Source organism: Eptesicus fuscus, chromosome 14 (assembly GCF_027574615.1).
Source record: "Eptesicus fuscus isolate TK198812 chromosome 14, DD_ASM_mEF_20220401, whole genome shotgun sequence".
Taxonomy (NCBI): Eukaryota; Metazoa; Chordata; class Mammalia; order Chiroptera; family Vespertilionidae; genus Eptesicus; species Eptesicus fuscus.
The window spans coordinates 36,612,399-36,623,298 of record NC_072486.1 but is presented as its reverse complement, the minus strand read 5'-3'; the positions used below and the strand labels follow the sequence as shown (position 1 = coordinate 36,623,298).

General features: G+C 44.2%; 1 protein-coding gene across 2 annotated transcripts in view; it reads left to right on the top strand.

Moving 5' to 3' along the window:
- Positions 1-3,183: 3,183 nt before the first annotated feature.
- GNAI1 (G protein subunit alpha i1) overlaps positions 3,184-10,900 on the top strand; it is an 82,705-nt gene continuing 74,988 nt past the window's right edge. Inside the window, exon 1 of one of the 2 annotated variants that reach the window (XM_008149617.3) lies at positions 3,184-3,567. In XM_008149617.3, coding sequence (XP_008147839.1) covers positions 3,450-3,567 — 118 coding nt within the window. In that variant the 5' untranslated portion in view covers positions 3,184-3,449. The remainder of the gene's footprint in view (positions 3,568-10,900) is intronic. The other variant, XM_054726329.1, reaches the window with a different exon arrangement.

Here is a 10,900-nt window from a genome sequence, read left to right as displayed (position 1 = left end):
AGGTGATTTTAAGAGTACGTGTATTAACGCTGGGGACAGTGAAACAAAAGAAGGACTCTTTGGGTAGAAGAAGCAACAGGAGAGAGCCTGGGCGATGCTCCCTAGAAACATGATAGGAAAAAAGTGAGCCAAGGTGGGGCTGCTGTTAGCTCACTGGAAAGTCAGAGGAAAAAAGAGGCCTTGGAGACAGGATCAGAGGGTAAGCCCGGGAGGAGCTGCTGCTGCCCGCTGCTCCCCTGGTTGTAAGTCTCCTGGGGACGCTTAGAGTTTAGGAGGAAGCAAAAAGTTCACATCTGAGAAGGGGTCTGAGTATGCTCTAAAGCAGATCCATAGTGATATCCTTAGTCTTGAGGGTTTTATCTCTCTTCTGGGGGTGAAAATCTTAGGGAAGGTTTTCAGCAGAATATTCATCAGCTTTTATATTCACACCTTTTAAATATGCTGATGCATCAAAATGAGCATATAGGAGAGTTTGGGATGACTGTGTTACTGTTTTATTTTTATCTTGGGGCTGTCTGGCTCTACTCAGGTTTTTGTTATTTGTTCTCCGAACAAAAGGATGAGTGACTTCACTCATCCTTGGGTTTAGCTGAAACAAATGGTATTAATTGGGTCTCTGTTCTCTATCTCCCAGACCAATGTGATTTAAGCTCTCTCTTCTCTGGTCAGGGGTGGGGGTATAAACCATTTGCTCTCAAGTGTCCTTGGTTAGGGAAGATAAGGTCTGGCGATTCACTAGCTGTCTGTAAGTTGTTCAAATTGTTTGGCCTTGTTTAATTATCTCGTTTCAGTTTCCCCATTCCACTTGCCTGGGAATTCTCCTAGCTTCTTACTATGCTGCCTCATTATGATGCTCAGTATTATTGAGCATTAAAGGGAAATTAAATACTGATACATGTGCACATGAATGAACCTTGAAAACATACGCTAAGTGAAAGAAGCCAGCCACAAAAGACCACATACTATAGAAAGTCTAGAATGAGCATATCTACACAGACACAAGGTAGCTTAGTGGTTGCTTAGAACTCAGGGGGGGGAGGGGTGGAAAGATTGAGGGATAATGGCTATGAGGTACGGGTTTTCTTTTGGGGGTGATGAAAATGTTCTGGAATTGATTGTCACGATGGTTGCACCACTCTGTAAACATACTAAATGCGATTGAATTGTACCCTTTAAAGAAATAAATTATATGGTATGTGAATTTTATCTCAATATAGTTGTTTAAAAAAATACGATGTCCAGAAGGAAATCAAACACTAATGTGAAGTAGATTTTCTTTAACCTCTATATTTCAATTTCACTCTCTACAAAACAGATGAGTGAATAATACCTGCTCCACCTTCTTGACAGGGTTGTTGAGTCACATTTTACAACATCATAATTATGTAAATTATTAATTCAAGTGACTCTTACTACCTCATATCTGGGCTGCTAGCATAATCCACTAGCAACTCATTTGTTTTGTTGGGTAAGAGATTTTTCTTTTTTAAATCCTACTCTGGAGAATGCAAGGGACATTTAGTACATATTGTATAAAGTTCAACTCTCCCCCTTAATATTTAAAGCTATCTTCCAACATTGTCCTACACTTTCTGTCATTCTTCACAAACTAGGTTTGTTTCAGTTATAAAACATTTGCCTCCATTATGTACTGTGAATATTAACTCTTGTAGCTGGGTTTTCCTCTCAAATAAACAAAATATACCCCGCTATGGACTGCTTGTTTGCGTCTCCAACCAAAATCACATGTCCAAGCCCAAGGTGATTGCATACTATTTCAGGCTTGCTCTTTTCTGTTGTTATAATACAAAATTGCACAGAAAAAGTTGTGGTTGTTTTTGAAATTGCATGTCTAGAGCCCAGCAGGTTTGGCTAATGTAGGAGAACAGGAAAGGAAATAGCCAATAAGGAGGAAGCTTACAATCTCTGCTAGCCCACAAGCCTGGTTTAAGTGACCCATTCTAACGCTACTCTGCCTGCAGCATCAGCTCAGCCTTATGTACCTTCATGGAAAACTCAAGCACAGTTTTTATAGATTTTAGAAAATGAGACGTGTAAGCCAAAGAGCAATTTGCTAATTTTTAATAAATCAAGGAAAATGTTTTTCTTTACTACCAGCCCCATCTTCAACAATCGTTTCCTGCGATGACTGCAAGGGGAAGGGGAAGAAAGAGCACATTCATTTGCTGTTGGGTGAAGTAGGTCTGCAGCCCCAGGAGCTTACCTCCCCCAGATCAGTTAGAGCTGGAAGGATGGAGGATCGTGTGGATCAACTCCATCTCATTTTATGGGCACGGAAGCTAAGGCCTGCAAAAAGGCATGACATGCTCAGTGGCTTGTGATTTACTAACATGGTCATAAATATTGGTTCCAAACTGGGCTTGGAAGCTTACACGCGGCCCCAGAGGAGGGCGGTTATGGCGTGGAGTAGATGTGTTTGTGTGGGTGTGTTTTATTCCTCTTGTCATTTTATAACATCCTCTTCGATTCTTTGTCTCACATTTTCTTCGGCTATGAGAACATCCCTCAAAATGTTCTCTGCTTGTGAAAAGAAATGCGAGGATGGAAGAAGGGCATGGATGGATGGATGGATGGATGGATGGATGGATGGAAGGAAAAAAGGAAGGAAGAAAGTTGACTTCCTATACCCCCCTCCAGACTTTTCTGTTCCCCACAAATCCTATCTTTGCTTTTGACAAGGCTGCATTTTTTCCCCAGCTCCCTCTTATTTCCTCCAGCCCCCAAGGCCAGCGGACAGGGGTTTTACATTTCCCAAAACCTTTGGGAGGCTCCCGGAACTGGGCATGTTCGAACGCCCAGAACCGGCTCTTTAGGCTTCCAACTTTGGCTGCGCTCCCACCCGCACCCGGCAGGCAGGCAGGTCCGCACACATCCCTGGGTGCGAGCAAACGCGGGGACATGACCCTACTCCCGCCCAGGGAGCCAGGAAGGGGAGATCGCAGGCCAGTTCGGGGTTCCGGGGGCGCTGCCAAGGGTGGGGGGGGCCCTCGCCGGAGGCTCGGCTCCGGGGTCCGCGGCCGCGCGGGGCGCGCGCCCGTCCGAGGGGAGCTGTCCGAGGGCACGTGCGCGGGCGCGCGCCTGGGCGTGGCCCCGCGGCGGGCGGGGCGGGGCGGGCAGGGGCGGGGCCGCGGCGGCGCGGACGCCAGCTCCGCCGGGCTTCTCCAGGCTGCTGCGCGGCCGCGGGCGGGAGGGCGGCAGTCGCTGAATCGGAGCCGCGAAACCTGGGACTTGTGGGCGCTCGGGCGCGCGGGAGCGGAGCCCGGCCGTGGGGGAAGAGCCGCGCGGGGCTGCTGGCTCCTTCGCCTCCCTCTTCCCGTTCCGGAGGCGGGTGGGGGTGGCGCGGGTCGGCGCCCGGGGACACAGCTCACCTGTGCTGCGAGCCAGCGCGTGGGACTTGGAGGGAGCGGTGAGCTCTCGCGCCGGGCACAATGGGCTGCACGCTGAGCGCCGAGGACAAGGCGGCGGTGGAGCGGAGTAAGATGATCGACCGGAACCTCCGCGAGGATGGCGAGAAGGCGGCGCGCGAGGTCAAGCTGCTGCTGCTCGGTGAGCGGCCGGGCGCGGGGGCGGGCGGGGGCGCCCCGGGAGCCGGGGGGTCGGGCCGCGGTGCCCAGAAACCCGAAGGGGACGTGCCGAGCGGCGGAGGGCGCGCCCGGTAGCGCCCGGGAGGGTGCCCGAGCTGGTCGGGTGTCTTGGCAGAGCCCCGGGCGGGCGCCCCTCTCCCGGTCCTCGCCCTCCCTCCTCCTGGCGGGTGAGAACTCGCCGGCGGGTGGGGCGGGAGCCGCACTTCCCTCGCGTGCCCCGGTGTGGACCCCGCGGGGAGCCCGGGAGCGGGTCGGGAGTTGCCCCCCTTCTTTGAAGTTAGCTCAGCTTTGTGAAGATGAAAGGGAATGAATGGGTGGCAGGAGCAGAAAAGCCCTTACGCCCTCCACCCCGAAACCCTTCTTACGCGGCGTCGGTGTCGCGGTTGTGATTTTTTTTCCCACGTCCAGGGCGCCACGTTTTTGTGAACGGAGTGCACCCTTTGTGGGGCCTCGGTGGGATTGAGAGGTACCTTTCCTTTTAACTTCCTGTGGCGACTCAGAACGCGTTAAAGCAGCACTGATTAGGTTTACCTGATGGTATTTGCCTACGGAAATGTGTAGGCTACGCTGGAGGCTTCGTTTTTATGATGGTTGGGGGGGGGGCGGGGGGGACATGGAAACCACTAAAGTTGGGTCACATTTGCTCCAATAAGATGCTCGAGCGATGAAAACCCCTGTGAAGGGACCCAAGGGTCTGTCTGGCTGGACAACTGGATTCTCTCTCTCTCCGCTGCCAGGGTTTCTGATGAATGGGATTCGCCAGGTACAGCGCCGAGGCTTTCATTTGCTCTTAGCCTTGTTCTCCTGGGGAAACGCTGTGTGGGGGTCTTTTCCGGCTGTTTCAAGGGAGATGACACACAAAGAGTAAGCTAGGGTTTTGACTGAGGGATACATTAGGAAAATATTCACAGCATACGATTTGTAGGTTTCTGCGTTAGGGTTCTCTTTTGTCCCCGTCCCCCCCCAACACCCACACACAACCAATAGTTTTTAGGTAGCTTGATAGATTTCTCAGAATCATTTGTACTCCCAGAGATTGCTTTTATTTTTATGTTATAATATAAAAAAAAAGAACTATTGCACAAGCCTGTGTTCAGTAAGCTTCTATTTCATTGGTTTAATGACTGCAGGAAAAATGGTGGGTTTTTTTTTTTTTTTTTCTTCTTCTTCTCTCTCTCCATTCCTTGTAGTCTTAGAGGCAGCAAACTTGGCATGACTAAAAGTAATAATGACCTGAGTCATTTTGCAAGCAAACTGTGAAATAACTTTGCATTTTAAAGACCTGGGTGTCTTTCTTTACACTCGCCTCCCCCCCCAACATAAATCTCGGTTAATGCTGTTTACCAAAGTTTTTACGCTAATGGGAAATAATTGATTTTTGCCAAGGTCAGCGTATTTTTAGTGAATTGAGCAAGAAGAGAAACACCTTGATATGGGAACATGGAGGTTCTTCTTTTATGAATTAAATGTGCTTGACTCAAAAGTGGAACAAAAAAAGTTCTTTCCCCGTATTTCTGCACTCCTGCTCCGATCATATTGTTTCAGTGTATTGTAGGGTGACTCTTCGTGGGAGCCAGCCATCCACCATGTTTAAAGCAATTGAACAATGAGCCCCCTGGTGTGGTTTCATGCTTTAATTAGATGTCTGTTAGAGAAAGATGCCTAGGTTAAAGGTCCAGGGAGTTGGTTTTTGCTTGCATTCAGAAGAGATCAGTGATTCGCCACCTCCGCACGATTGGCATTTTGTGCAGGATAATGCTTTGTTTTGCAAGCTGCCTTGTGAGTTGTAGTTTGTTTAGCAGCATCTTTGGCCTCTGCCCCATTCGATGCCAGCGTTAGCTCCCTCAACCTGTGACCCTCGACAGTGTCTCCAGATGTCTCCAAATGTCCCCTCTGGGCAAAAATTAACCTCTGGCAGACATCTGCGCTGTTCTAGATTAACAATTAAATATAGTTGAATGTGTAATGTGGAACCAAAAGTTGCATCTCCACAGCCAACTGTAGTGAGAATTATGAGTAAGGTGTAGCAGAGTCACAGTTTTCAGAAGAAATGATGGAATTTGTTTTCTTCGTACCAGGAATGTTAGGAAGATTTCAGAATGGTTTTTAAAAATCTTCAGTGACTAGATCCCTTTAGCTGTCTTTTCTAGCTTTGATCTTTTGCTTTTCCCTACATCTCTCTGTAGAAATTCTGTCTTGTTGGCCCAGTGCTCCTCCTTCCTTCCTTATCTTACTCCCACTCTACCATTTCCCCCCAGAATTCCAGCACCCTGCTTCCTGTAAACAGAATGCTGGCTTGCTTATTTCATAAATATTAATTCTTGGAATCTTTGAAAATATTCCCCCCCCTAATTTGACTTCAGCCGTGAAGTGTTGACCTTTGGTTCTTGGGATGTTTAAGGCGTGTAAGCAGCTCAGTGAAATCATTCCCTATAAAGCACAGCAACTGAATCAACTAAAAATATAAAATGGTTTCTAGGGAACCTATAACCAGTGTCAATTCCATTTACATTAGGTCTTCTTCCTCTTCAATTAATTTGTTTTTTCTCATCAAATGGTTTTTTTTAAATTTAAAGCAGAAAGCCTCCGATGTACATTTAAAAACAGTGTATTTAAAATAATAAAACAGTATATTAAATAAATAGTTCACTATGTTGCATTTTTTTTCTTAAGACATGCCTTATGTTTTTAGACATCTGGGTTGAGAGTTTCAGGTATGAGATGCACAATAGTAGTAAAAAGATTTTGGAACTGAGTGTCTATTGTAATTTTTTTTAATCGGTGGTATTTCACTATCCTTCCTAGGAGCAATGACTTAGGCATTTAAAAAGAGAGGACTAGTCTAACCAATTGACCTAAAGGAAATTAAGTCAGGGTTAGGCGTTTCCAGTCTCTAGGTTTAGTTTTCAGATTTTATTATGAGAATAGCACTACTAAATAGATAAATTTATGGCCGAGACCGGTTTGGCTCAGTGGATAGAGCGTTGGCCTGCGGACTCAAGGGTCCCAGGTTCGATTCCGGTCAAGGGCATGTACCTTGGTTGCGGGCACATCCCCAGTAGGGGGTGTGCAAGAGGCAGCTGATCGATGTTTCTCTCTCATCGATGTTTCTAACTCTCTATCCCTCTCTCTTCCTCTCTGTAAAAAATCAATAAAATATATTTAAAAAAATAAATAAATAAATAAAAATAGATAAATTTATTTAAAATAAGGACAGTTTTCCTTCCATTATATGTGGCTTATTGTCTCAGGGAAAACTTTTTTTTATTGTTATGTCTTTGAGGATAACTTATTATGCATCCAAGGGCAATATCACTAGGCCAAGACTGTTGTTTCAGTAAAACTGTATTGTACATATGAACACTTACTGAATATTAGTTTATAGTTTTTAAAGCTATCAAGGATTAGATTATATAAGTGTAAAGTTTACATTTGTTAATTCTTCATAGGTTATTTCACTTTAATACCCTGAGTTTTTATTCAAAAACCCAAATAAAAATCCACACCCTTACCTCTTTTTTTGGCTTGGTTTAAATATTATAGGTGGGAGTAAAAATGAGAGGAGGGGTTAGATTTCTTCTGCTTGGTGAATATTTTTCCATTGCTACCATCAACCAGCTGTTTGAGAAGCTACATCATTAATCCTTTTTGCTCCCTTTAAACTTGCCCTATGGCTTCTTTAGTTGAGAAATTCTGGGATTGCAGAACTTTTGGATTTTTCATTGCTTTAGCTATTTCCTTAGAATTGGCTCAGGATCTGAGATGTCAGAAGGCGTTTCCTTGAATAAATGAGCCTGGTATTTCAACATGGGCTATGTGCTTCTTGCTCATTTACCTGCCTTGTGTTAGCATTACTTTGACAGAAGCCACAGGTGGTATTAAAGTGTGTTTTAAAAGGGTTGATTTTTTTTGTATCTTCTGTTTTTCATTCTCACGTTTTTAATTCAAGTTCTCCTCTGCCTCTGGCAGCCTAATTAATTCCAAGTTGGCTTTCCTGCTTCTGGTCTTTGCTTCTAGCTCTTCTTCCGACCATAGTTACCATGCACATTCCTTGCTCAGAAATCTGTGTTGCCTGCAGAATAAAAACTTTCTTTTACACCTAGCTTCCTTCGGTTCTTATACTCTTTTCTTCAGGGCACTCTCCCCCTCCAATCAGAAACAGTTGGCATATGGTAAAGCATATTGGCACTCCGGTTTCTGGTGTTGGTTAGCCTTATGCTCTGCCTGTTTCTCTCACTAGTGTGAGCACTTTAGGAGCAGAATCTTAGTAAGTCATCCTGTGTCCCTAACAACCCATTTGCTTTGTCATAATTATTTCTTAATTGTTTTAAGCTGGTATCTTGTGTGGGATTAGGATTTACCTAGATTATAAACTTGATACTTTTCCATTTTCAGTGTCCTTTGGAATAAATAACTACCCAGACAAACAATGTAAACAACAAAGGAGTAGTAATAGTATTTGAAGAACAAAATAATGCATGTTATCTAAAAGCAAATTGTTTGGTTTAAGAATTTTTATCCATATTTATAAGACCTTTAACTGCCATTACATTATTTGATAAATTAAAGAAAACAACAGTGGATATTCCTTGGTTGGAAGGTCTACTTTGTTGCACTTCGAGTGCTAGTCTTTAAAAACATTTTTTTGTTATGATAAATATCATTTTCTAATCTCTACTTTTTGGCCTCTTTTAAACATAATAAAGAGCATGAGTCTTGCAAAATTTATCAGTGATGGGAAATATAATGCCTATGTTAGAGGTTTTAGTGGAAGATATTAGGAAATATAATGCCTGTCTTACAGGATTTAGTGGGCGATATCATTTAAACCTGAAAAAGATTGCTATAAATTTTTTAAAGAAAAATTGAATTTTCAATCACTGTCTTAATTTTTACTTTGTTATACATCTCTCTGCTTTGGAAAATTCAAGATACCACAGCTTCACATGGGAGGACCTGAATGAATTTGTTACATTTCTAGGTCACATATTTCTTGGTCACATGTTCTGGAATGCAGTTACCCAATGTGTGACTTCCCAGAGTGTGATGTTGGTGAAGCTCAGATCCCAGATGGCATTTGAGCCATATGAAATATCGTCAGTTGTACCTAATTTTGTAGCGGTTAGGCTGCTTTCTGTCATAACTTATTAAATACTAATTAAGAACCTTACCAGAAATAGGGCAAAAGTAATTTAAAAATGAATGTTCATTACCATAAACCTAGTGGCTTAAAACAATGCCACATTTATTCATTTTACATTTCTGGAGGCCAGAAGTCCAAAATAGGCTTCACAGGGTCAAAATCAGGACGTCAGCAGGGTTTCTTTCGTCTGGAGTTCCTAGAGGAGAATCCATTCTTTTGCCTTTTCCGACCTCTGTCTAGAGGCTACCAGGTTTCATTGGCTCATGGCACCTTTCTCCATGTCAAAGCCAACAATGGCTGATGGAGTCTTCCTCATTCACTTATAAGGACCCTGAGATAACATTGGGCCCACCCAGATAATCCAGGATAATAGTCTCATCTCAGGATCCTTATGTCTTGTCACATCTGCAAAGTTCCCTTTGCCGTTAGGGTAACAGGTTCCAGGGACTGGCACCTGGGAATCTTTGAGAGCTGTTCTTCTGCCTACCACAGTCTGCCCTTGTAGTTCCCAAAGATTCATGTCTATCCTGCATGCAAAATGCGTTTACCCTGTCTCAACCTCTCCGTAAATCTCAACCCACTACAGCATCATGTCAGTGTCCAGTATCTCACCCAGACTTCATGATCGCCGCACTCAGGTCTGCGTGAGATTCTGGGTATAATCACACTGGGACAAAACTCCTTTTCATCTGGGACACTGTGAAACTAGAAAACACAATGTCTGCTTCTAGAATGTAATGGTGGGACAGGAAGAGGACACCAGTTGTAGGCCTTCCTGTTCAAAAGAGGAGAAAGTGGAAATTAAAAAAGGAGTCATCAGTCCCACACACTCTCCAAAGTACCTCAGGTTTCAAGGCCTCAGGATAATCCTCGGTGACTCTTCTCAGCTTTCTGGGCCCTGGACTCCGCCCTGGGAGTCATTCTTTCTTTATAAAGAAAGTTAGTACATGTTTGCAGCTGAGTCATTTTATCGGCCTGTTTCTTGCCTGAAGAATTATGGTGATCTGACAGCATTCTTGCGTTTTGTTCTCTCTTAGTTAACCTTTTTCCTTCCCATTCATTGTGCTGTAACCAGCAAGAAAAAAACAACAACAACAGGCTGCACCTTCTACAAGTTTCCTGGAAATCTCATTTAAATATCCAAGTCCATAGCTTAGAAGTTCTGCTCCACAAAACTGCAGGACATCATTCACTTAAGATTGCTGCCACTGAATACAAGGACCCTCTTTCCTCCAGTCTCCAATCACATGATCCTCCTTTCCATCCCAGTTCTCACCAGTAGCACATTTAGAGTTTATGAATCGATCCGCAGTCGGTCTGCTCATGACAACGTGGGCGTTTTCTAAGAGCAAATACGTTTTCTCTGCCGTGGTCCTCACCTCCTCCTGAGCCCTCGCTGGGAGTGATGTTAACGTCTGTATCTCTGAGTGTGGCCAGGCCCGCTAGGCTTTCCCATTGTGCTCCTCAGCGGCCTCTGTCTAAGGCCTCATCCCAAAGCCATTTTCACGTTTTTCTATTTGTGGCAGAAGCACTGCACTTCCAGATATCCTTACCGACGTCTCATGTGTAACTTCAGGGAATGCATAATGACTGTAATTTTAGACTCTTCAGTCCTTTGTAATGTGTGTGCCAGTCACAGTCAGAGCAGAACTACCAGTTGCTGGTGCTTCAGATGCTATTTCACTTGAGACCTAGTGTGAAAGAAGAAGACTTTTCTTTGTTTGCTTCCTCTTCAATGAAGTTTTTCCTGACCATCCAGTCTAAATCCGTCTTCCCACCTCTCCCTTCATAATTACACCATTTTGAAATCCCCTTGTGCATTTACATTTTTATTGTCTGTGGGGTTGGCACCATCAGAGCGTGAATCTGTCCAACTTGTTTATCACCTAATGGAGTGGTACGTAGTCCTTGCATAAATGTTGACTAAACGAATGACTAGTTCAATGACTGAATATTAATTTTGACTAGTAGTTCTTTAAAGTGAAAAGCCTTGTGCCTTGGGTAATTTTAGTGAATCTTGACCGAGTATATCCACTAGTATCTTTTTTTATATTTTGCTGGTTAGTGGAATGAAAGCTTACAGCATTATTCCTAACACAGTTCTAAGAAATGAAATTAACTGGGAGGACCAAATTCTTACTGCATGATCAGA